The sequence below is a fragment of the Gossypium raimondii genome, chromosome 11 (genome assembly GCF_025698545.1).
Source record: "Gossypium raimondii isolate GPD5lz chromosome 11, ASM2569854v1, whole genome shotgun sequence".
Lineage (NCBI taxonomy): Eukaryota > Viridiplantae > Streptophyta > Magnoliopsida > Malvales > Malvaceae > Gossypium > Gossypium raimondii.
In genome coordinates, this window is record NC_068575.1 from 62,849,846 (window position 1) to 62,876,069 (window position 26,224).

The following is a 26,224-nucleotide window of genomic DNA, read 5'->3' on the forward strand; positions in this document are numbered from 1 at the left end:
CAATTGATTTCTTTTAGATTACTGTTTTTGTCCGATATTTCTATAAATCTATTTCTCATAAAAGTTTTGTGCTTTTATTAAACTCCAAAATTTAATGCATTTTTTATTTTCACCTTAACTAATGCATAACTAAAACTAATTTTTTATATCTTTAAATTTGATTTACTCAAAGACATTCATCCACGAGTGAGAATAATTCTAGTTATTATCAAATGTCTGATTGAGTTTAAATAACGTTCTTTTTTCTTTTCTTTTTGTACTTTCACCAATGGTAAAATCTAGTTTTCATAAAATCCATGAGTAAATTGATGTTATAAGTTACACAAGTTCAGCTGAAAAGGAAAAACAAATCAAATATAAATCATTTTAACAAATGTAAATACACAAAGTAACCATCCACTTACATAGAGAAAGAAAGAAAGAAACTACCATCATTTACTTTGAAAAATACCCATTACTTTTTATAATAAAAAAGAGTATATTTTCACTCGCGTAGCAAAGCAAGGTAGAAAAATTTTGAGCAGTAATGCAATGGAAAAGAAGAGGAGAGTACAATACAACAATCACACATCATAATTTAACACGCTCAAAGATGAATAAGAAATGAAGTATATTATGCGACCCTATCACGCCATCATTTAAATGCAAAACCATGTGATGTGAGAAGTGAGAACCATCTTTGTTTGCATGGGGAAACAATGGTCTCGAGATCGAAAACTTGATACCAGGTACCATACAACACACACTACATACTAGAAAGGCTGGTAATGTCACAAACTCAACCAACTCCTATTAAAGATTTTCAATTTGCATACCTGATGCCGACCAAGCTCACAAAAACGATATCTCGGATAAAATGCAGCACATCCACCAACCGATCAAGGCATTTCTTTATTGGTCTTTATCATTGCGGGGTCAATTTCCACACTCGAACACAAGCATCCTCACCAGAGCTTACCACACTGTGTTCATCAGTAAAGGCTAATGCGTAAACTCCACCTAAATGAGCTCCTTTTATGGTCATTCGGCTAGATGCAGGCTTGTCAACCTCATAAATTATTACACAGGTGTCAAGTGATCCAGTAGCAACCATGCTGTTATTGGGAGACCAAGCAAGACAGTTTATCCGAGCAGTGTGGTACAGCATGTTTTTAAGCTTTACCTGTAAAGAGAGTATTTGTTAGAAATAATTCAGACAGCATTACAGAACACCACTATGGCCCTCCATAAGATCATTGCAAAAGAAAAAACGAACTAGCTTTAAAAATGCATTCAAATCAGACATTAATTCTATTTTCCATTGTTACATGTCTGTTCCACCGCTAAGCTTGATAAAGAAACCAAATGGTTCAATATTTTCCTCGAAACAAAGAGATCATATCAATATCCTGAACTGAAATATTTTATGTCTGGATCAAGGTTTAAGGTTTCACTGTAAATCAACAATCAATCACTACCTTTCAACCAAAAAATATATATATATGGTCACTGTAACGTTCAGTTAGTAAATGACCTTTATCAGTTTCTGAGAAAAAAAGACAAACTTATACGTATATACGAGGACAAAGAAACAGAGACATAGCCAACTAGTAGTATACATTGGCCACATTTACTGCAAAAATTTTATGACATTCAAATGCTAAAGGAACATACAAGAAATATCTGCAGTGCAAAATACCTCTCGAGAGACACGATCCCAGACTATAGCTTCTCGATTTGCGTCTCCAGATGCAAACATTGAGAAATCTGGTGAGTAACGAATGACAGTAATTGCACCTCGGTGTCTCTCAAGAACTGCCTCTTCCTTGAGGGTATCACCTACTATACAAAATACATGCAATTTTCCATCCTGCCCACCAACAATAGCTTCACTTCCATCAGGTGCAACCACTGATGCTGTCACAGCAAAACCAAGGTTTATGGTTGATACCACTTTCGTACAACGCAACATAACAACTCCTGAGTCAGTTGTAACCAAAGCAAGTTCAGGAGAGAGAAGGGCAAGGCTCAAGTCCTTCGGTTGACTGCCAATATCAACTGAATCTCCATCCCCACACTGATCCCCATGAAGAGAAATTCTCCATATCTGGAACCGGGGTACCATTAAAAGGAAAATATAAGAAACAATAGAACCTACGCGTCCAAGAGAAAGATCCCATGTTCATAGACACAAGGAAAAGAAAAGAAAGAGAAAAGACTGATAGCATCATAAAATTACTACTAAAACTCTAACATGAGATTCTGAGAATCTTTACTATAGCATAGGGAACTCAATATTTAAAATGAAATACCAGTTCAACTGAAAGTAGAATGTGTGAATGCCAAATCTTCCATGTACTTGAATAAATCATTTTGCAAGAATATTAGAAAAAGCTGTACTTTTTGGGAGAAAATATTATTTCCTCTATTCCAAGTTCAACACTTCATTCTTTTGCACCTCATAGGTTCTATTATGATTTTTCTTTTGGCCTAACTTAACATATTCTACCCAAAGAAATACCACTTAAAAAGTTTCATGTTAGTTTTAATTAAACCATGATATTTGCATCATAAATGGATTAGCCTACATTTTTTTGCCTAACATATTCATGTCAAATATATAATGGATATTTCAAAGAAGATACTAATTGAGAATATGATCTTTGTTGTATAGTATAGGGGAAAGCTTATATTCATGTCAAACATGTACCTATACCTAAGTGGTACCATGGCTAATAAGTAGGATGATGCATAATAAACCTACTGCTTCAAGAAATTAGTGAGAAGACATAAGCCAATGACACATAAGAGGCATGTTTTCATCTTCCCGAGAAAAGAAAAGAAAAGAGCCAACAAAGTGAATCTTAAATGACTGTTTCATCAGACAAGAAATAAAAATGACGAGTACCTTATTGTCAAATCCAGAAGTAACGATCTCTTCTTCAGCGGCAGCAAAGCATTTAATTTGAGAATTCTCTTTCCTCTGTAATTTACCACTATATCCCAAACCTTGAACCCATTTAACTATTAGCCCATCATAACTACTAGACAGTACACATTTTGGGTCACTTTTTAGGACAGCTAATGAAGTGATATTCTTCATGTGTCCAGATAATTGGAGTGGGGATTTTTCAAGATTACTAGCAGAAAATATACTAATTGTGCCACCTAGAGATACAGTGACAAGATGGTCGTTCTGCCAAAGACATCCAACAAGCATATCATCAACTCCACCTGAGCCAGAACATGTCAATGTTTTCTTCAACTTCCCACTACCATCCTCAGAGATATCCCATACTTTTGCAGTCTTATCAGCAGATACTGTCAGCACCTGGAATAATATTAAGAAATCTTAAAAGCATATAAAACATAGCATGGTAAGTAGTTAAATTCCACTAAAGGAGGGCACCTCATGAAAGAAAACTATATGGTAAACATTGATTCATACTTGAAAGTTAAAAATATGTCTTTCTAAGCAAATACAAAGTGCATCAAGGAAAAATAATTACAACTCACATCAGATGCATATAACATAAAGAAAAAAAAAAAAGATAAACCTATTCTATAGATATCAACTTGATTATACAACCTTGCCTTTTGGTGCCTGTTATTCTTTATGTTCCACAGCAACAATAACCCCAAATCTCATATTGAAATGGTGAAACAATGGAATAGGTGTTTATAACATATACAATGGAATTTCAACTGCCAGGCAATAAAAGCTCTCAGATGCTCACCTGCTTACCCTCAGGACTCCAGCTGGCCGCATAAATGCTACCTTTGTGGGGATCTTCAGACGACAACTCTCCAATCTTCTCCGCAGTTTTTCCATCAAATATAATACCCTTTTTATCAGAACTTACAGAGATGAATTTGCTTCCTTCAGGAGAATATCTTACACAATTTACAAAATTGGCATGATCTCTGCAAATAAAAGATTGAAGCACTTCAGCCTATAAATTAATAGGTGAAATGAAGTACATACTGAAGATTAAATAGTCATAAACACCAAATATCAAAGAGACGCAGGTTTTTATTCCCTTGCAAAGTCAGGTTATTGGATATGTCTCCACACATGGAGCAAATTAAGAGTTGAGTGTGCAGGCTTGTGTGTGTGTGAGTTCTTAAGTAAGGGCAATTGAGCAAGTTGTGTTAGAGGTGTCAGCAAAGCAGGTTGAAATGTTTTAGTTTTCAACAAATTCTATCCCCAATATGAAGCGATAGATATAATCAGGACCCAATCTTGCAAACTAGATTAGATGCCACTTTTCCTAAAAGAATAACCGAGTTAAGTCAAACATTGGCCATTGATAGATTGTTAGATGAATTGGATTTTCAAGTATAAGTACTTTAATTGTTTTTATAATTAATTACAATTAGAGTGTTGATGAATTGGATGTTTATTAGGTTGTTAGATGAGTGAAGTCACTAAATTTGGTGAGTTAGTTATCTTGTCTTTAAGAAAATTACTAAATGTTAATAAAATAAACATATATACTTCTAGTATTGTTATTTTGTAATTCAATTTCAATGACAATAATTTAATAGTGTCCTTTTTTGTCTTGCTAATCGAAAGGTACATCAAAACAATATATGTCAGAGAAATTAATTTAACTAAAAGGTTAATCATCTTGACAAATATTTAACATTAGTCAAAGCAAAATCATATAAAATTTGATTTAAAAATCTTCTGGTCAACTGATGATTTCGTACTATGATTTCAAAATACAGTATTAATTAATCGACCGCATTGAGCAAAACTCTTGGCTCCCCCTGCTCTGGGTTAGATTTGTGGTTGTTTGCAGGTGTTTGCTTCAACACGCTATGATTTGGGCTAAAGGTTACTTACAGTGGCAAAAGCAACAATCAACAAAGTTTCCTTATTAGTCCACACCCAAAAAAAAGGGTCGTTTATTAATTCTATACATGATCAGAAGTGAAAGAGACCGTATCAAGCCCAAAATGTTAAGGAAAAGGATTTATTATGACAAACCTGTGAGATTGCTTGAATTTAAAGGGTGGGCCTTCATAGAAATTCACCAAAAAGTCCTCTCCACAAGTCACAATGCGAAATGGTCTTGTTGGCTTAAAGGCACAACTTAGAACTCGTCTTGAATGGCCATCAAACTCACCCACATTAGTGCCTGAATCCCACCTGTGCAAGATAATGTTCGTCATATACTTAATAATAGTAGAATGAGGATTAGTATTTAAAAAAACACCGTTAGTATTTATCAAAGGTCAATGAATAATGCATATGAGTATCCATGCAACTCTAACATTAAAAGTCAAGATCCTTAGCTAATCTTGCTTGTCAAATCATGTGTGTTAAGTGACCCCATTTTCACACAAGTTCACATTTCCCCAAATCGAGTAGGCAAATGTGACTGTCTTGAATTGATGAAGCAAATGTGTATGTCAAAATAGGGGTCATCCATAAAGTAATGATGGCAAACGCCAAGTCTGACATGTACTTTAGCAATTTGGGATCTGGGTGTGATACATTATTCAAGCATAGATTTGATGCAACTATCATCTAACCAAAACTAAGCTTAAAATTTTGAGTATTCAAAAACAAATGCAATATTTACTAATCAAACTTGCAAGTAGTTGTTACATATGGAAGCCATCATATTGTTCATTGAAAATGTATAAAATAAACGCTCTCTCCTCATAATGAATCTATATAAACAAATTCAAATAACAGGAATATGAAATGAATTTGGTAAATAGTATATAAAAAATGGAAGTTATATGTCAATTAAGATTGTAGGCTTGATCAATTAGCAGATAACAGGGTGATACATGCATATAATTCAAAATAGAACAAAACCAACTCTAAAACATACAATAGAACATGTCAGTTTCTTAGTCTGCTTCTACAATGTATCAAAATTGAACTAATAACGGAAAAGAAAACTCACATAAAAGCGCGAACGAGAGACTTCCCTTTGCCATCACCGCAGGCGACGATCCGCATCCCGTCAGGAGACCATTGTAGATCATCGATCCGACCCGACAAAACCTTGAACTCTTTCTTCAACACGTGGTCGTTGTAGGCCCCCCAGATCCTAACCGTGCCGGACACGTCAGCCGAGGCGACCCACTCCCCGTTCGGCGAGAACCGTGCCACCGTGGCCGGATACGCATGCTCACCGTAAACGGAGACGTTGAGTGGATTGTTAAGGTCGAGAATAATGACGGATCGCCCATTAGTGTAAAGAACCTTGTTGGATTTTGGGTCGCCCGAGATCAGGATTCCACGGCCCCGCTCTGTTGATGGGACACAAGCGTAGGTTTCCGCGAGCTCAGGCATTGATCGGGTTTTTGGTTTTGAATTTGATTCTAAAAGTGGATAATTGTGAGAGGGAAAGCACAAACCGTGGGATTTGGGGATTTTTATAGTAGCGCTAAATAAGAAATGATAACCATAGGGAAATGAAATAGCTTTTGTACAACGTGGTTAGCGTAATCATTGAACTCCAAAGAAAATTAAACTGTATTAGATAAGCTGTAAAGTTTTTTAAAAAAAGACTAATTTTTTAAAATTTCAAGTAACTGTATAATTAAACTGCATATTTCCAATTAATTCATTAAAATAGCAGCATTAACCCTCAATGAGAGATGAATTCTCCTGTTTTGAACTATAAAGAGATTGTCAATGTAGATATCACGACTCGACTCGAATTTTTTCATAAATCAATCCAACCAACCATTTTTAAGCACGACTGTGATTCAAAGTGGAAATAGTATACAGTGTGTTCTTTTTTGTTTCTTCTTTAAAATCAAAATTCTTAGTCCCTAAACATGGCATTTCTGAAGTTCACAATAGAACAAATACATCATCTCTTGGTTTCTTCAAATGTAAAATAGAGTAATGTGATAGGTGAAGTCTTTCTCTGTGCACTGCGTTAACACGAATGTCACCGTTCTATTGTTAGCTTCTGTCAGAAGAAAATGAAGTAAAGGGTTTGGTGCAAATCACTACAAAATAATCTCTTCCAAATGGTCAGGGCAAAAACGGGTGCACCAAGCCAACTATATCTTTCGAAAGTCGATTTGCAAGTTTCAGTCAAGCATTAAGATTTGCAACCTTCTGAGACAAGACATCAGCTGTCTCATCAGTGGCTTCATCTGGGTTATCCTGCAGCACAGAAAATAAATATGGTATAAATAAGATAGCTGCATAGCAGTTTGGTTTTTGCATCAAGAATGTCTTGTTATTCATGCTAAAGTTGCTGTTAGTTTGTCAAAGAGAGGTTTAGGTGAAGAGATGTCTACCTCGGAATTGTCTTTTGCTTGCACACCAACGCACTTGGAGGCACTAATGCTAGCACTCTTGACTAGGCTACGAGCACTATTTAGTTTGTTAGAGCCATCTTGCCCTTCCGCATTTGCGTTCGAACCATCTACCTGAGATATTGAAGTTGAATTCTCACCATCAATATCTTGATCAGCATTCTCATCCTTGGGAACGGGAACTCTTTCTCTGAAAAGAAGAGAGCAAGGTCATTCAGGCAAATTGAAATACGACACATGAACTAGACAAACTAGTGGTGTTTCTACGATCTAAAGCATGACAAGATCTACTCTGATTTTAAGGTTTCGGAAAAGAAGAGAAAAAATTGGCAGAAAACTAACATGATCCCTAAAAATTTATGAAGCATACCTAGGCAAAGAAGCATGATGTCTTAGAAGCGGAGTACTTTTTTCACCACCTTTACCATAATGTTCCTCCAAATGTGCAAATTGTCGCTTGAATCGATCAACACCGCTATTTGATTGAAAAAGAAAAGAGAATGTTAATTGTGATGCCAGGAGCAAACATTTTCAACTAGAATTTCTGGACCCTTTTTTCCTTTTTCCCTTATATTACACTTCAGTACTACACAGTGAATAAAAATTTTGATCTGCGAAGCCACTCAAAAAGTATTATCTCACTGAACTGTCTTTAAATCGTACAAGGACAATCTTGGGCATCATATTAAGCAACAAAAGTTAAGAGCACCAAAGAGTTGTAAGGTTTACAATGATGAAATGATACTAAGGGAGAGTACTCATGGATACCAATGTTTTTGTTTGATTCGTGTTTGGTCTGACCAAACACAAGTTCTCTATGTTTTTGGTTTGGGATTAATCACAACTTCAATAAGAAGAAACCCAAAACTGTCAAAATCATATTGATTTCGAACTTCTCCCATTTGAGAAAGCATACAAAACCCAACCAATAACAAGAGTGAAGATTATATTTTGAAGCTCTAGTTTATCTTTAATATTATTCAGGAAGTGCCACCTTAGCAAAACAAACCTAACATACTTTGCAAAAGAAAAAAGTGGGATATATATAAATCACATGGGTAAACAATGGCCAGACAGGACTCTCCGGTCCAGGGAAACAATGGTCTCTCCGGTCCAGATACAAATATTATTTCACAGTCATTTCAACCGGCTGGTTGAACTGACTAAACCAAAAACTACCCTTGTACCATTTCACCCACTAGTTACATTTTCAAACAATTTGATATTCTGGTATCACTACAAAATTCCTTCATAAATGAATTTTTTATACTTATATCACTATCAAAATTCTGAGACACATCAAGTTGATAATGAAATTGAACAAAACAAATTATGCTCTCATGCTTACAGATCCTAAGAAAAAAGTCACATGGTTTTAAAATAGCTAACCATTTCAATAGACGATGGAGAAAAGAAAGACCAATTTACTTGTTCAAGAGACTCTGAAAAGATTTTTAAACCTGAATGTGACATAGTTATGCGCATATTATAAAGAGATGATCATATGTGTGAAGTTAATCTAACTTGGAACAGTAAGTGTTTTCTAACCTTGGGTACATAAAGCTGGTCTGATCCCCACCGCGAAGATACTCCTGCAGCATCTGGGGATGATACTCCAATATCTGTAGCCAAGAGTTGGCTAAGCTATACAATAAACAAAAACCACATAATACCAAAGCAAATGTGGAGTACCTCTCGATAAATCAGCTCTCTAACATCATCTTTTGTCAATTTCCTTCTCTCAAACTCAAATTCTAGTTTTGAAATAGGTTGTGTAGATGGTTCACGATCCACATTTGCCAAACCATAAAAGTATGGGTCAGCTAATGCCTGCAAGCAGAATGCATCACCATTGGGGATATCAGAATCTTGTAAGTCAGGATCTGACTTGCAGATTTATCATTTGTAGTTGATTTAATGTCAATGGTAAGAGGAATTATCATATCTTTGATGCATCACCATTAGGGTTATCTCTTGTATGCATACTTCTTTTTCATTTTAGCTCTTTTGAAAACTTTTTAAGTTACTAGGATTGCTCAATCTTACTTCTTCAGCTGTGGGACGATCTTTTGGATCAAATGCAAGTAAGCGCTCAAGTAGGCGAAGAGCCAGGTGATCCACATTAGGGAACTTCTGTGAGAAAGGAATTGGTTGCTTTTTACGCATGCTACTAAGGTACCTCCTTGCCTTTTCATTTCTAATCTGCCAGGCCATGATAATTTAAGCACAATGAGTTGGTCAGTATTTAACATTAACCTCAAAAGCCACAACAAAGCCTGAAATCAGGGTCAAGTTTAAGCGAATGCACATGAAGTCCAATATAGGAAAACAAGATAACTAACCCTTGATATGGATTCAGGAGGGGGTGTGCCAAGTGTATCGGTCATGAGATCCAATTGGTGCACCACATTTTTTCCAGGAAATAGTGGTTTTCCTGTAAGTATCTCAGCAAATATGCATCCTATGCTCCATATATCAATTGCAGGAGTGTACTACAAAAGGATGAAAGACAGAAATTAGAATTGTAGCCTAATAAAATATATTTAATGCAATTATTATACATCAAAAGATATATAAAAACAAGTGGTTGAAAAAAGGCCAATGGAGGCGATATTGGGTGTACCAATAACATTGAAAGTGGCTAAATATTCATGATAACAGAGCATGGCATAAAACTATATCTGAATACATATGGAGCTAAAGAAAATAGCACAACAATTGTCTTTAGCTCCTAGCCTTTGCTGATATGCTCAATTGCATTTGCTTATTTAGAAGAGATTTGAGCACACAGAGAACAAAAATCACATTAAATCAAGGTTCTTAATTTTAAAAAAAATGCCAATCTACAAAAAGTGCTTAGAAAGCCAGCCAACATTATTAATTTATGTTAACTTTGTTACTCCAGATTGTAGTGGTAACAATACACATTTTTAAAACTGCAAGATTAGCTTCAAGAATTCTTCATAGAAGATGATGAAGTAGAAAAGAAACAATAAATAATGGTTACAGAGAAGGCTGAAAGCTATATTAAAAATAATGCAGCAAACTTTAATTCTACATAAGAAAAACTATTCGCTGAGAAGTGCAAAGCAATCTGATGTTTGACTACTTCAAAGATGAAAACTTAGAATTAAACCATTCCAAGAACTTTACTCAAACATGCTACTGATAACATCAAATTACATGGTGAAGAATTGTATACATACACAAAGGACGTTAAAAGGAAACTCATATCCGTTAAAAAGTTAAAGCAAATGCTTACTTGGTTTGACAGCCAACTAAAATTGAATTCAAAGTTCAAACAATCAAACTAATGAGCAAATAGTCCAAACAAGTTTTACACTGGATAGATACCAACAATAATTGTTCAGAAAGTAGAAGAGGAAGACCAATGGGACGAAAATGTTTAGAGAAATCAAAGCAATATATGTGATGACTAGGTAATAGAAACAGAAATATATCTCCTACTTTTTGAGCAATCTCAGCAACTGGAAACAAAGAATATAAATATGAAAATCCTAATATACAGAAGACCAATGGGCCGAAAATGTTTAGAGAAATCAAAGCAATATATATAATGACTAGGTAATAGAAACAGAAATATATCTCCTACTTTTGAGCAATCTCAGCAACTGGAAACAAGAATATAAAGATGAAAAGCCTAATACACAAGGCCAAAAGAACTTACTTTGGAGAAAAAGGATCCACAGAGTTCAGGAGCACGATACCAACGGGTTGCTACATAGTCCTAGATGGATTAAATAAGTTAGATTAGTTAGCACAACCTTTTTGGAGGCTTGCCCTGTGTAATGTAGAAAAAGAAAGAAAAAAAGTTTAAATTCAAATTAAGCCTTTGAGAAATACTAAGGAAAGATGAATGCAGAAGCTTCATATTTCATGAAAGAACAACATACAGTCCAAAAAATCGCTGATGGGGCATCATTAAACGACACTCGTGCAAGCCCAAAATCACAAATCTTCAACTTACAATCAGCATTAGCAAGGATGTTCTTTGGTTTTAAATCTCGATGGAATACATTTGCTGCAGCAATTGAGAAAAGAAATCAACAAGAAAACTAAGAGGTAGGTTAGGGAAGCATACTGAAAAGCACTGACCTGAGTGTATATACTTCAGACTGCGAAGAAGCTGGTATAAGAAAAACTGGTGATGCTCAGGAGTTAAGTCATCATTGGCCTTAATTACTTGGTGAAGATCAGATTCCATCAACTCAAAAACAACATAAATATCTCTAAATTCCCGTCGAGATGGAGGGAGCATAATATGCTTTATTTCTACAATATCTGGATGCCGAAGCAACCGCAGCAGCTTGATTTCTCTCAAAATCCGTGTTGCATCAGAGACATGCTCAAAGACATCATTAATTTTTTTTATCGCAACCTTTTCACCCGTGTGGGTGTCAACTGCAGAAGCAACAACTCCGTAACTTCCTTTCCCAATAATCTCCTGAATTTGATATTGGCTTCCCTCTCCATATTCAGTGAAAAATTCATTTTCAGCTGCACCCTGTATAGCACCATTGTTTAGAAACACCAAAAGTCCTATTCAGAAACAAAGAACAAAAATAGAGTGCAACAACAAGAGATGAACATATAGAAAATATAGATTAATGATTCTTTTATTTTATTATAACTCTGGCACTACAATAAACACAAAAGAAATGACATGTGAAAGTGCACACTAGCAGCCTTCTAACATGATAGGAACAGGGTTCTCTTCATACCTCGCAACAGCTGGTATAAATAAATTTAAACATGAAAGGAACATTTACCCTTACTTTATAAAATTCAGCTATGAGAAGCAGATTGACAACCTAGACGCAGCATTTAATGCACTTTGTTTCCAAATTATAAAATAATAAACTAATGCCGCTGGAAATATTAAGGGCAAAATTATATGGCATCTTTGAAATAATAGATTGAGTATGAAAAAAGAAAACAAGTCCAAAGGAGGCTTCTTGCTTCAAATTCTAAGAAGTGCCAGTGGATTAACTTTATCCTGATGCTCTGAGAATGATAAAGGATCGAAAAAGGAATATCACATTGTTATACAAGTCGAAATTTGTTTTTTTTTTTTTTAATGAGAATAAAATTCATCAATTACTCTCTTAAATAAAAAATGCAAAGAAAAAGCAATCTCAAATTAGCAAGCAGGATCATTTTCTCCAAAAGCCTCTAAAATACTAGTCATCCAGATGCAGTTAAATATATATATGTACACACGTATATATAATACCACACAAGATGAACAGCAAAAATAACGCATTGAACATCTTTCAAATTAAATGTCATAAATAAATAAATAAAACTTATGTTAATCTATCAATTAATGATGTTAAAGAAAAGTTATGATCTGTTTTTTATTAAGAAAATGGCTGAAACTTCTTTTATGAAAGCAAACATCAGGAAAGATAAAGGAAAAATAAAAAGAAAAAAAGTACCTTTTTCTCCATGGAATTAATAAGAAGGTTAGGAACTTTGATGAGATCGAGGGAAGAATAATCTAAATCCTGAACAACGAATTGTTGTTGTTGTGGTGGTTGTTTTTGAGTCAGAGTTGTCAGTGCAGGAGTTGAATGATGATGATGCTGATGATGTTCATCGACAATAATAATATCATTATTGTTATTACTAATTTGAGTAGTATTATTAGAAGAGGAAGAAGAGATGGTGAAATGGCGACGTTGAAACCAGCTAAGAAGATCGTCCAAGAAACTGCCACTTGCCCCCATATACTCTGGCTCACCTTCGTCTTCGATTCTCAGCCAATCAATTGCCGCTTTGCTCGCTTCTGATTCCGATTCCTATTCCTATTTTCCTTCGTCTCCTCTTCTGTTATCTATTTGCTCTTTATATATTTATATATAGTATATACAAAAAGATCAAATAAAATTACTTCTTTCTTTTTCCCGTTTCTTGCCCGATGAATCCGGAGAAACAAAGGGGACGACCGCTCCACTCTAATTGTTATATTTGATAAGTGAAGTACAGACCTGGATTTGGTACCCAAGTTGTTAGTTCGACCAATCCGATCCTGGATTCCTTTTATTTCATTTGTCAAATCCATTTGATCTAATTTTTAATTTTTAAAATTGCATACAATATCAACCATTAATTAAAAATAAACTATTTTGTTTGATCTTCAATCATAAAATTTCCAACTCACTTATAAAACCAAACCAGCTTCATGTCCCAATCAGAGAGACTTTATAAGTGGCGTAGATCCCATTTGATGATTAAATAACACAAATCAGATTTTAAACTCGTATTTACACCAATTTTCGATTCAAATAATTTATTCAGTTTAATTAATTTGTTATTCGACCTTCAGTTCAACCGATCTGACGATCGATCTGATCACTTATTTCGAACCGATACTCCTGTCAATTTTCAGTCCAACCAGTCAATGATTTTCCATCGTGCAGTTTTATATATTATGTGAATAACTATTTATAATTTTTGTTATTTCTTTGCTAATAATCCAAATAAGTAATTTTCTTTCTTAAAAGACATAGTAATTTATATTCAAACTTAAATCATTTTGGATCATGTGATTATATTCTGATTCCGATTCCCATTTCCTATTTTAGATATAATACAAATACATGATAAACAAAGAAATGGAAAAACAGCTAAAATTCACTGGTAATGGACTGTATTTTCTCATCAATGTAAAGTAAAACCCCAAAAGAAAAACAGCTAAAATTCACTGGTAATGGACTGTATTTTCTCATCAATGTAAAGTAAAACCCCAAATCGGTTTGGTTGCCAAAAGTAAATAACAAAAAAATTCCTATCCCCATATTTTACCGTTCCAAAAGAATATTTATTTGGTATCTCTGCTTACAAGCAGAAAAGCTGCAAATTCTCGCTGGTATTCAACCATTATTATCTGAGCAGATGGCAGGCAACTTATGAATTAAAACAGGAGAAGAAAAAAAAAAGGGCAAACAAGCAACTTGTAAAACTAGACCAACCATGATGGAGATAGAGGCAATGGCAATTTAGGACAGGAATTTGTGTCACCTTTAATTAGCTGCATCTCGACTGTAGTACTGGTCGAGAGTTTTCGCAGGTATACGGTGAAGAAGTTCACGAGGAAATATACGAAGCAGTGTCCACGCCAAATCAAGTGACTGAAAGATGTTGCGAGTGTCGTATGCTCCTTGCGTCACAAATTTCCTCTCGAATTTATCCAAGAACTCCAAGTATAGCTGTTAGAGGATATCAGATTAGGTTAAGAAACTACTTGACCAAACAACGGTGCAAGAAAATTATGGAGGAAATGTGAAAGAGAGTGTAACCAGATCCTCGGACGAAAGAGCTTCTTCTCCAACCACAGCTTTCATAGCCTGAACATCCTTCCCGATGGCATAATTTGCATACAACTGAAAGTTCAAGGATTGAGAAACAAAAACAGATATTAGATGCCTTTTACATCGAATAAAGGATTGATGTTGCAACCAGACCTGGTTAGACACGTCAGCATGATCCCTGCGTGTCATCCCCTCACCAATGGCACTCTGCCAAATAAGAGAGAACAACAATTATACTTCATAGCAAGTCATGATTTGTAAAAATATTGATTGATGCAATATATTTCATTATAATCAAGATCTTAAATAAATGTGTGCCATCCTCACCTTCATCAGACGAGAAAGCGATGGAAGCACATTGATTGGTGGGTATATCTGTCCAATTCAGAGGCAAAGAATTTATTTATTGACATAGGTCAACTACACTCTTTAAAAACAGGTATAGAGAATATTGTTGACTCTGAAATCAGTCCAATTAAGTAACCATGTTCAACCAAGTCACTATTAGAAATATACTAAAGCAAAATACCAATGGAGAAGATACAGTTCCCTAAGTAAAATACCTTTCCTTTTGCGTGTTCAAGTAAAATACCATATTAGAAATAAAATTCCATGCACATATTGATGAGAAAAAGGGTATAATTTGTGGACCTGAAGAACTCCGCGATGCACAAGTTTGATAGTCTGTAAAAGCTAATTTCGAATTTACCTGTCTATTATGGAGCTGCCTGTCAATGTATATTTGCCCCTCTGTGATATATCCAGTAAGATCCGGAGTTGGATGGGTAATATCTGTCAAAACAATAAATAGAAATGCCATAAAGCAATTGTTTCTGGGGCTCTGTGCTAAATTTTGATATAGTTAAAAGATACATTACCGTCATTTGGCATAGTAAGAATTGGAATTTGCGTGATGGAACCCTTTCGCCCTTCAATTCTTCCAGCTCGCTCATATATTGTGGCCAAATCAGTATACATGTACCCAGGATATCCACGTCTTCCAGGCACTTCTTCTCGGGCAGCAGAAACCTGCAGTAGCAATAGTAGTTTGTCTCACACAGAGCATAATTTTCTATACAACCGCAGAAATTTAAGGTAATTTAGAAAAAGAAAAAAAAAACCCGAATTAAAAAGAAACCAGTAGTAAAAGAGATTTTGACGAATATCACAAACAGATTTATGGAGCTCTGGCTTCAAGAGCTGGTAGCCATGCACTAAAGAGATTGCATAAGGGAGATTTGGTTGCTTTTCATTACCTCACGGAGAGCATCAGCATAAGAACTCATGTCTGTAAGAATCACAAGAACATGCTTCCCGCATTCATATGCCAGATATTCAGCAGTAGTGAGAGCAATACGAGGAGTAATAATACGTTCAATTGTGGGGTCATTAGCCTGTAGAGGAGAAAGTAGAAGGTATTTTCAGGCTATAAATATATTTTTCCAACCCACATTTCTCATGTAAAAAAAAAAAGGGTAAAGCATTTCTATCTCAAATTGAAACATACCAGGTTTAGGAAAAGGGTCACTCTCTCCATTGAGCCATTTTCCTCAAAATCACGTTTGAAAAACTGTGCAGTTTCCATGTTTACACCCATAGCCGCAAACACAATGGCAAAATTATCTTCTTCACCATCCTGAAAAATCATCAGGTTAGTGAAACAATCAGCTTTCTACAAACCTCATGGTAAGGGCACAAAAGAATCTACAAGCCATGCATATACAAATGTTAGCATGTTCACTTATTTAAACTATCAAGGATGTCATAATATTATATTATAACAAGCCAATCTATATTAATACATAAACTTTACCTCAAGAAGATTCCCAGCCTTCTCCAATCGTTTCACCAAACCAGCCTGACGACAGATCTGAGCAGCAATTTCATTATGGGGAAGACCAGCAGCAGAAAAGAGGGGGATCTTTTGCCCTCTAGCAATTGAATTCATAACATCAATTGTTGAAATCCCTGTCTGTATCATTTCTTCAGGATAGGTTCTCTCACTAGGATTAATAGAACTCCCTACAAAATAGTAAAATGAAGGATAAGTAATACAGCAATCAACAAACTTATGATTAGAAGCAACTTGTATGGTTCCAGTCTCATTCACTCCACAACACTGCCTACCAGAAATATCCAAATATGCTTCAGGCAAGATAGGTGGCCCGTTATCGATTGGCTTTCCAGAGCCATTGAAAATGCGCCCAAGCATATCCAAAGAAACAGGAGTTTTCAAAACCTACAAAATAGTTAGAAGAAAGATACTGGCAAATGAGTTGAAAAGAACAGAAAAAAATGCAGGGAAAAATGAAATACTTTTCCTAAATACAACTAAAACAAACTCTTCTCAGTTCTCTTCTACCTTGCTACCATGGTTTCTACAGTATCATAAGAATTAGGCATTTCTTTGCAATGATTCGAAAGAATCATTAAGCAGCAAACAGCAATCCTAACCACTATCTAAAAGATGACATAAAACTCTGCCAGCGTTTCCCTCTATACGTAGCTTTTTATTATTTAAGCATATACCACATTTAAAAACCAAACAAACCCTTGTGAAACCTCTACAGTTGCATGATATAATCACACGAAGTATAATGATTATAAATGGTCAATTTTCCCCCCTTCTCTATGGGCACAGGAACAAGTGCATAAAATGGCTAAGCTGCCAGTGACCAACTATTATTGTGTCTAAAATACCACTAAACAGTAACAAGTCCACTGTAAAGGCTTGATTGCCTAAACCTTGTAATCAGCAAGGCCGGGTATGGGAAAACAAACCTTCATAAGAAACACAAATAAGTAACAGGCTGCTATTATTAACCATCATACAGCACGAGAAAAATCACTCTCTTATGGTTTCTCTACCAACATGACCTGGTCTGTAATATCCTTTCCAAAGTTTGCAAGACATTCAGTAGGCAGAAATATGAATACCAGCCAAAATATTAATTTGCTTTGAGAGACCATAAAGAGGCTGATGACATATACTTAGGAAAATAACTTTTACAATATTAACAGCCAAAACAGCCAGTATCATGCCAAACTAAAATCTTAGCTTACCACACTAAATAATTTGTCTCCGACGTCTAGTAACAACAAGATTTATTTCCCCTCTAGTTTATTTCAAAACCATGTACCTAAAGATTTAAGAAACAACTAAAATGCATCACTATTTGTCCTAATGTCTAAAGCCATAAAATCAGGCAACAATTTCCTGACAGGAAAGAAGCTACTTCAATTATTTTCTGGCTGTGTCTTTAAGGGAAGCTATTTTGCATATCAAACTTACAAGTGCAAGATAAGGATTAATCTTAAATGTAGGAAAGGAGGAGGTTACATACCTCTCCTGTAAATTGCACAGTCGTATATTTGTTGTCAATTCCAGATGTTCCTTCAAATACCTAGCCAAGGTGCCATATAAGTAGAGCATACAAAGAATACATGGATCCTCTGTTGATAAAATTGTTGCACCAATTAAAGTATAGAAACTAGCACCATAACAGAAGGCCCGCATTTTGCACGGTGAAAAAGTTAATATTTTTCCTTTTGGCATGAGCACAAATAGGGATTCATGATTATAAAGGAATACAAGATAAACTGAGATAAAAATTACCTGAACAACGGCCTTTTCTCCATCAACTTCTAGGACTTGACCACGTCTGGTTGTTCCATCCCCTAAACGAATATTAACAATTTCTTGATACTTGGGTCCCTGGAGAAAGCAAGAACCCCGAATGAAGAAGATTTGAAATCAAAATTAAATAAGAATGAGAATGTTACTAGCTATGTTACTCGAACTTGGGTGTGACAGCCATATACGTGTTTCCATCACAGATATGTTCAGTTTTTTTAAAGTTTTCCCATGTATTTGGAGGGTTCCTACGGGTCATATCTGCATAACTATGTTCAGTAATATGTGTTGAAAACAGGTATCAAACACAAGTAGTTCAAAGGTTACTAGATAATGAGCAAGAAAACCAGAACTTGCCTTCACTTTATCAAGGATTACCAATGGCCCAGCCACTCCGGAAACAGTTCTATATTCTGCAATTATCTCACAAAAAGAAAGATGATCATTAATGATAAGGCTTCTTTCATGGAACAAGTCCTTGTTGCAATGCATGTGGCTGCTTAACCAAAGGTACCAACAATTTCTCCCTCATTATTAAACAAAGCACTCAAATCATATATAAAACATGAATTCAATTGAACATAAGCAAATTAAAATGCTTATAAAGCAATAAAATTTACCCATGCCGATCTCTAGCGTTCCCTCCTCCATGTTATGGTTGTTTTCTGCCTTGCCCATCTGGTAAGTCTGCGAACAAACAAGACATAAAATTCATTACTCTGAAAAAAATAGAAAATTAAATTAAATTAAAAACAAAAGACCGAATTTTCACTCTCAAGTCTCAAACACTCTGTAAATATATATATATATACACAAACTTGATATTAATTAATCAGGCTCTCTTCCCTCCAACAGCCCGGGGTTTTTTTTATTTAAAACACGCCGTTAATCTTAACCAGAACCTGGAATGTATAATCTATTAATCACATCATTCTAAAATCACAAAAATCAAAGCTTTGTTTCAAAGTTAGAGAGTTAAACTCTGCTTCGCTTTACTAAACAAATAAGATAAGCAACAGATCATGGAACTTGACTGCTTAGAAATGGTTCAAACATAACTAGAATTAAAATCAAAATTCCTTTTTATTTGTTTCCTTTCAATTTCTCAGTGGCCAAACAGAATCCAAGTATCAAAGGTAACATTTCTTACAAAGAAACTCGAAGAATAAAAAAAGTAAACACTTCTTATGCTAAGAATCGATCAAAATCAAATAAACACAATAAGATTAAACGGAGGAAAAAAAGTTATAGCCTTATAGGTAAAATCAGTAGATGAACGGATCGAGTGGAACTGAATATCGTACAATTAGATTAAAAGGAACAAACCTGAAAATAACTATAATTAATTGAAGGGAAAATGAGATCTAAAACAGCAAAATTACAAATTAAAAGAAAAAGGAACTTACCTTTTTGTGTTGTTCTGTATTCACGAGAAAACTGCAAAGTAGAGAAAAAGAGAGACAAGTATAAACAGGGATTAACAGTATCTTTCAGTAAATAATTATACGGGAACAAGGAATGTTAAAAGTTAATTATCCTCCGAACTTATTATTATAAAGGGGCTGAGTTGGTATCAAATATTAATAGGGTATTAATTTAGTTGGTAATTTAGGAAAATAATTTAATTTTAGAAAATAAAATGTATTATTTTAAAGTACTTTTCTCATAGCAAAATAAAAAATATAAATTTGAATTTATAAATTTTAATCTATATTATTATTTAAGTGTTCAACTCGATGGTAACTCGATTAATGAAAATTGTAAATATTAATATTTGAACTCATACTACTGATATTTATAAATTATTTTCTTTAACATTTTAATTAAAACTATATTTTAATATTTTTATACAATTTAATGTTATTACACAAATTGTTTCATCCATATTATTTATATGTATATGTATATTGCTAATATCGTTGAGTGGGTTAATCTCACAAGTCAATTTGATACCAACTCAAAAACAATAACAATACAATGATAAATAATTAGAGCGCATTAAAAATTTTAGTCCAATGTATTTACCTATTTAAATTTCTTTTACTCACAATTTAAACTAATTTTTAATTGTGATTTCATTCATAAAGCACATGTGTTGCTTTTATTAGTTTCAAACATAATGTATCATTATTTACATATGTTATTATTAAACATACATTTGTGTTACATATACACGTATGATAGAATTTTTAGTATACAATAACTGTACTTTACCAAATATTTTTGTTTATGTTTATTGAGTCGGTATCACAATTTAACTAAGTACCAATTAAGTTGATAATATATAAAAAATACTCTCACTTAAAAATAAATTGTATTATCTTAAATGTATTTTTGTATTTTATATGTTTTATATAGAAAATTGCAAACATAATAAGATTTTGGCTCCTCTTTATTATACAATAAGTTTACTTTACCAATAAATTAAAAAATCATTCGTTATTTATATTAATTTGTTAAATAAATTTATTTTTCATCCATATTATAGGTGTGATGTGATCTAGTATAAATTATAACAATAAAAATAAATACTTAAATTCAACCATTTTTTAATTGGTTATTGTTGATATAGGAAATCAATAAGGAGGAGACAAGAAAAAAATATGGTCGAGATTGGAACATCAATTCACTCGTGACAAGCAAAAAGTCGAAATAAAAAGTTAAAGAAGAGGAAAAGGGAAGAAGGGGAAAGTAGGGGACTTTGAGTTTCTTGGAGGAATAAAATATTTATGCTTGGATATTCAAGGAAGAAAGAGAGATTCTTTATTCCTCGTGTGCTATGATATGTATAATGCAGTTTTCTTTGCTTGGTAGTGTCATGTCACTGACAATATAGAATGTAGGTTGCTCACTTGGTTGGCTTACATGTTAGTTATTGCTTGCATACTATTACATGGTTATGATATGATATTCTATTGATTGAAGTTCTATGAGGTTGTTATGCATTGGTTACATACGATCAAACAGGCGACCATTATGAAAGGATATTGTTTATTATTAAGTTTATATAAAATAGTAATTATTACAAAATATGATCTTATTGTAAAATAAAATTGGGTTACCACAAGGAAATACTTCTATAATATTTTATAAAAAACCTAAATTGTATTTATTTCTTAAAAGCAACCTCTAAAAATTATTTTGAAGAAAACTTAACAAACAAAAAATTATTTTAAATAGAATTATTCAAACATAAAAATATTAATTTTGGTTTAAATTGTGATCCAAACATACCCTAAGTTGCTAATTTTTTAAAAATGTGATATTAAAAATCATAAAATAAGGAGCATCATTAAAATAAAATTAATATTTATATCAAAATAACAACTAATTTTACAATTTAAACAAAATAAAAGTAAACAATTTAAAAATCCGAAGTAAAATATTTATATTAAAAAAAAAAACAGAAGCAAATCTTCACCTAACACGCCTGGACGTTATCTTTCCCACAAATTTCGATACAGGAACTTGTCGTGACTTTCCGGTCGCCAAAACACTTTTTTTTTTCTGTATTTTATTTTAGGTCAAGTTATACTTGTACCCATTGCACATTGACTTATTAGTATTATATAAACATAAAAATATTAATCGAACCCTAAGAGATTTTTAGATGATCCAAAAGAATCCACCCTTTTCTTATCTCTTGTTGATTCATCAAGCAAAATGTTGACTGATACAGACAAGGAGTTCTTATCTCTAACTGCTACTGTTACAGTATGATTTTATTTTCCCTTATTTCAGCTTCTTTAGTGTTTTTTTTTTTTAATTTCAAATTATATAGAGTTGATTCTTTGGTTCATTTTGATGTTTAGGCGGGGTATCAGTTATTTTTCTTTTTAATCGCGGCTGTTTTCCAGTTTGATAAACTGACTGATTTTGCAGGTACGCAATCCGTATGTTTAACTTATTTTAATGTTCTTTTCTACTATTATTTTAGAATTTAGAGCTAAGATCGAGAATATTTTTAATCTTCTGGGTAGATTGATTTAGCAATTCATAGGATTCTTCAAATGCTAACTTAGTTTTTTTCTTGATTCATCGATTGCTGAATTTTTTAAGTTGTTTTTAAAGATATCGTTGTTGTTTTTTTACCAGGAAGCACGAATTTCGTGATAATCGCTTTATTGACTCTGGTTAAAAAAGGATCATGGCATTTACGACAGGTAATCGAGAGTCGTTTTCTGACTTTATAAGATGAAAATAGATTGACAAAGGCTTATATCATCTCCGAAATCATCATGGAATATATGTACTTGATCTCTGTTAGATTATGATTCTCATATGAATTTAATTAAAACACTTTTGATCCTTTAATTTAATTCGGTTGATTTTTGTTAATCCTTAGCTTGCTCAAGCTATTCAAGAAGTTTGTTATTGGGATGTATCTTTTTCACCTAACAGTTTCTATCATGTGTGAATTTGCAAATGCAGATGGAAAAGAAAATGCCTGAAATCTCTGTATCATAAGAAACTAGAACTAACCAAATCATAATTCTTATGACACTGTAGAGATTTCTTGACTTTTTCCTTTCCATTTGAATGGCCTGAAGCTGCTGTGTGACTTTCACCCTAGAATAATGTTTTGTGGACATATTTTCTCCATAGTGATTTTGCGGCTCTGTTTTCCAGGTAGTCCTGACGGCGATGATAGTAATATGGAGCACACGATTGGCACTATATCTCTTTTTTAGGTATGATAGTATGGAAGTTCATAAAAACACTATTCTCTCCAAGATTTTAGCACCATGTATTTAGTCTTTCATGATGATAGCTTGTTCATAATTGGTTTGTGTGATGTTCCATTTTGTGTAATTCATGTAAAATTTACAGCTGGTAGGTAATAATATTACCGTTATAATTATTTCCATTTGCACGGAATAGACCATCCAGAGACCTGTATTCCCTCGGGTCTGTGGTAGGATTAACATGATGCCTCAAGCATTGGAAGGGTCTCTTCTGTTTTCAGAAAAATCAGGTGAACATTAGGCACTTAGCTGGCATGCTACTTTTAACTACCAAATGTTCCATCTCATCTTTATATCTTACTGATTGTGGCTCTTGTAGCATATGCCCATATAGTGTACAATTAATGCTTTTTGTAACAGTTCCTCTTATGTGTAATATATTTTCAAAATTATGCTTTTGTGACACAATGGTGATCAGAATTTTGCGATGGGGGGAGGATAAGCGTTATGATAGGATGCGCCATAATGTGGGGAACTTAGCAGTTTTCTTTATATTTCAGGTTCTTTTATCCTTCTGATCACAGCTATTTCTTTGTTGTTTATTGGGTTAGATTTTAAAACTAATGTATCCCAATCTTTGCATGCATCTCAGGGTCTTTGGGTGTGGACTGTGACTTTACCTGTAACAGTGGTTAATGCAAGTGACAAAGATCCATCCATTCAGGCCGAAGACATCATAGGGTGGATTATGTGGTTTTTGGGTACCATTGTTGAAATTTTAGCTGATAAGGACAAATTTTCTTTCAAGAATTCTCCAGAAAGCAAAGGAAAGTGGTGCGAAATCGGACTATGGAAATACTCTCGCCACCCAAACTATTTTGGTGATGTGAGCATCATAATTTTCCAGTGCACCAGTAAACAACTAAGAAATTCTGAAAAAGTGCTTTGACTTTCTTATGCGTCTGGTTGTATGCTTACTTAGAGATGAGTCTAGCTAATAGTGCTTGTTTTATTTTAGCGTCCCAAATGCTTACTGATTGTGGGATTAAGCTATGTTAGTCAGACTTATATAAGTGTCTGGTATGGGTATATGTCCACATGAGTATGTTTACTTTTTTCTAAATTTTGCCATGTATTCAGCTTAGAGAGTCAGATGTCCATACTCATGTCCCGATATACATTGGGTATGAGCGTCAGACATGGGTACTTCAACAAAAATGAAGAGTCGGAGCAACATAGAGATTGAGAGCCTACTTCATTTTGGCCCTGTTAGCTTTCATACTCTATCATGCTGTCTTTCTTGAGCTCCTGTTTCATTGTTCAATCATGTGATTCTCAGATATTAAGGGCAGTAGGCTCATCTAAGGCTTTCTGGTGCGCACAATAGACCTTACTGACCTCTAGATTGGAACAAAGTAGGTTTAATCTTTCACTTCTGTCCAAAACCCTGTTGTTCACCTTTAGCAAAAAAATACTGAAAATTTTATTTGCTTTTCGACATCCTTTCTATCTAACAATATATCTACCTAGCTTACATTTCATAGTTAGGACTGGATCTAATCTCCATATATGTGCTTATGTACCATTTCTTGTACACCTACAAATGTAGGCTATAAGAGTTGGGAATATCAAAGAATTACCTTTTAGTTAGGTGACTGAGTAGAATCTCGCTCAAATAGGTGACTTGGGATTCAAGTAATTGAGAGATGTGGGTTTGGGGGTTATATTCAATGCAATAAGGATCTCCTCACTTCGTCTGATTGACAAGACATAATTTTTTGGTTGAAGAGAAAATAGAGTTGAACCCCATTATATCAGAGCCCCTAAAGCATTGACGCTTTGCTTTTCCTTAATAATTTTCTAAATAATTCTTAACAAATATCTTTTGCCAGATTTTACTTACCTGGGGATACTTTGTGGCCTCTCTTCCCATAATTGAAGGTGCTGAATGGCTTGTACTCATCGGGCCAGTCTTTTTGACATTGCTGCTGCTTTTTGTTAGCGGCCTAACAATTCTCGAGGTTTGTTTTCCTTGCTTCAGTGTTTCTTTTTGGTGCAATATACTGATTTTATCTTACATCTATGGACACACAGAAGTCAGGAGACAAGAAGTTTGGTAATGTGGAAGCATATAGAGTTTACAAGAAAAGAACTAGGTTAGTCATCGCTTCTTCCATCGTTTAATCTCTTGAAGTATGAAGTGGAGGCCGGAGTTACTGAGTCTTAACATTTTCTTATTTCAGCGCTCTTATTCCACTGCCACGATCAATATATGGAAACCTGCCGTATTGGTTCAAAGCCGTTTTTCTCTTTGAATTTCCTATCTACAACCGTTATTTAAACAGAAACCGGTGAGACTAAATCTTTTCTTTTGTTAGTTGTCACTTTTGGGATGTTATACACTCTTAAATCTGTTTTCCACTAGAAAGTTAGTCTTTTGTCCGTCATGTCCATTAGACAAGAAATTTAGTCTTAGGGTACAAAAGTGGAAGAGCATATTGTACTTCACCAATGCAGCGTGCTGATTAACCTTATGGCATTGCCAACACTGCTAGAACATGACATAACAGAACTCTTATGTGGTTTGTAATGTGACTAAAACCTTTTAAGCTCTAGGAACGAATATGGAATTCGAAGGTCTAGAGTACCATCTTAGCTTGGTTCACATCTCAAAGCTTTCATTTCAGTTGCCTGGATTGTCCAATAAAAAAAATATTACATGGTTCAATGACTACCTGATTCAAGAGTTTTTATATCATTTTCCGTTTTTGCAGTACGAAGCTAGGATAGAACAGAAGTTGAGTTGTGCTTCGTTATCTTGGGATTCGCGAGGTCGTAGACGAGGTTTTGTAACTTTACTGGCACGTTTCTGATGGAGGCAAATAGGATCTTAAAGGTAAAGCAGTTGTGGTAATGGTCCCATTGTTGCTATGTTTTGAACTTTGTATTTGTTACTTTTTCTGTGCAAATACGCATGCATGTTCAAAACTTGAGTTTGTGGAGCATTTCATGCATGTATTTTAGACTCTGGAATGGTCAACTATGGTGGTTATGTTGAATAAATGTTACCAACATAATAAAATATTTTCAGTGGGATTTATTAAATAAACGTTACATTATGAACAGAAATAGGTACAATCCAGTTATTTCATATCGTTGCATTTCGTTCATGCATTTGAGATTCTGAAATTTATTATTACTTGCGGAACAAATTTTGGTGTAATTATGCCCCCCATAAAAGGTCCGCCAGGCTAAGATGGGGATATTATATCATTTTTATACAAAGTAATTCG

The 26,224-nt window shown here is 34.1% G+C and overlaps 4 protein-coding genes across 7 annotated transcripts; 1 reads left to right on the forward strand and 3 right to left on the reverse strand.

Annotated features, from left to right (window-relative positions):
* Positions 1-550: 550 nt before the first annotated feature.
* Positions 551-6,414, reverse strand: LOC105801712 (actin-interacting protein 1-2). The gene is made up of 6 exons (XM_012632949.2): positions 5,904-6,414; positions 4,973-5,134; positions 3,717-3,903; positions 2,888-3,310; positions 1,679-2,086; positions 551-1,162 (listed from the first exon to the last, which is right to left on the reverse strand). The coding sequence occupies exons 1-6, from the start codon at positions 6,293-6,295 to the stop codon at positions 905-907; spliced, it is 1,830 nt and encodes a 609-aa protein (XP_012488403.1). The 5' UTR covers positions 6,296-6,414; the 3' UTR covers positions 551-904.
* Positions 6,415-6,694: 280 nt separating this feature from the next.
* LOC105801713 (mitogen-activated protein kinase 9) lies at positions 6,695-13,289 on the reverse strand. The gene is made up of 11 exons (XM_012632950.2): positions 12,738-13,289; positions 11,395-11,803; positions 11,193-11,320; positions 10,967-11,026; positions 9,621-9,770; positions 9,325-9,480; positions 8,971-9,108; positions 8,827-8,900; positions 7,649-7,753; positions 7,261-7,468; positions 6,695-7,123 (listed from the first exon to the last, which is right to left on the reverse strand). The coding sequence occupies exons 1-11, from the start codon at positions 13,026-13,028 to the stop codon at positions 7,052-7,054; spliced, it is 1,791 nt and encodes a 596-aa protein (XP_012488404.1). The 5' UTR covers positions 13,029-13,289; the 3' UTR covers positions 6,695-7,051.
* Positions 13,290-13,934: 645 nt separating this feature from the next.
* Positions 13,935-19,796, reverse strand: LOC105801714 (V-type proton ATPase subunit B 2). Of its 3 annotated transcripts, XM_012632954.2 has the most exons (16): positions 19,653-19,796; positions 18,867-18,933; positions 18,604-18,659; positions 18,229-18,327; positions 17,957-18,016; positions 16,740-16,851; positions 16,426-16,634; positions 16,120-16,248; positions 15,869-16,006; positions 15,491-15,641; positions 15,322-15,404; positions 14,940-14,987; positions 14,766-14,819; positions 14,601-14,684; positions 14,323-14,510; positions 13,935-14,188 (listed from the first exon to the last, which is right to left on the reverse strand). In XM_012632954.2, the coding sequence occupies exons 2-15, from the start codon at positions 18,922-18,924 to the stop codon at positions 14,325-14,327; spliced, it is 1,467 nt and encodes a 488-aa protein (XP_012488408.1). In that variant the 5' UTR covers positions 18,925-18,933; positions 19,653-19,796; the 3' UTR covers positions 13,935-14,188; positions 14,323-14,324. The 3 variants fall into 3 exon arrangements, with proteins under 3 accessions (XP_012488408.1, XP_012488407.1, XP_012488405.1); XM_012632953.2 differs by having other exon boundaries at positions 13,935-14,510; XM_012632951.2 differs by having other exon boundaries at positions 13,935-14,510; positions 14,601-14,819.
* A 1,880-nt stretch (positions 19,797-21,676) lies between these two features.
* On the forward strand, positions 21,677-26,060 carry LOC105801715 (uncharacterized). 2 transcript variants are annotated; one of them, XM_012632955.2, is made up of 10 exons: positions 21,677-21,960; positions 22,059-22,128; positions 22,342-22,409; positions 22,876-22,937; positions 23,410-23,491; positions 23,584-23,817; positions 24,824-24,952; positions 25,026-25,087; positions 25,175-25,282; positions 25,706-26,060. In XM_012632955.2, the coding sequence occupies exons 1-10, from the start codon at positions 21,910-21,912 to the stop codon at positions 25,719-25,721; spliced, it is 882 nt and encodes a 293-aa protein (XP_012488409.1). In that variant the 5' UTR covers positions 21,677-21,909; the 3' UTR covers positions 25,722-26,060. The 2 variants fall into 2 exon arrangements, with proteins under 2 accessions (XP_012488409.1, XP_052480010.1); XM_052624050.1 differs by lacking the exon at positions 22,059-22,128 and having other exon boundaries at positions 21,679-21,960.
* The last annotated feature ends 164 nt before the right edge of the window (positions 26,061-26,224 follow it).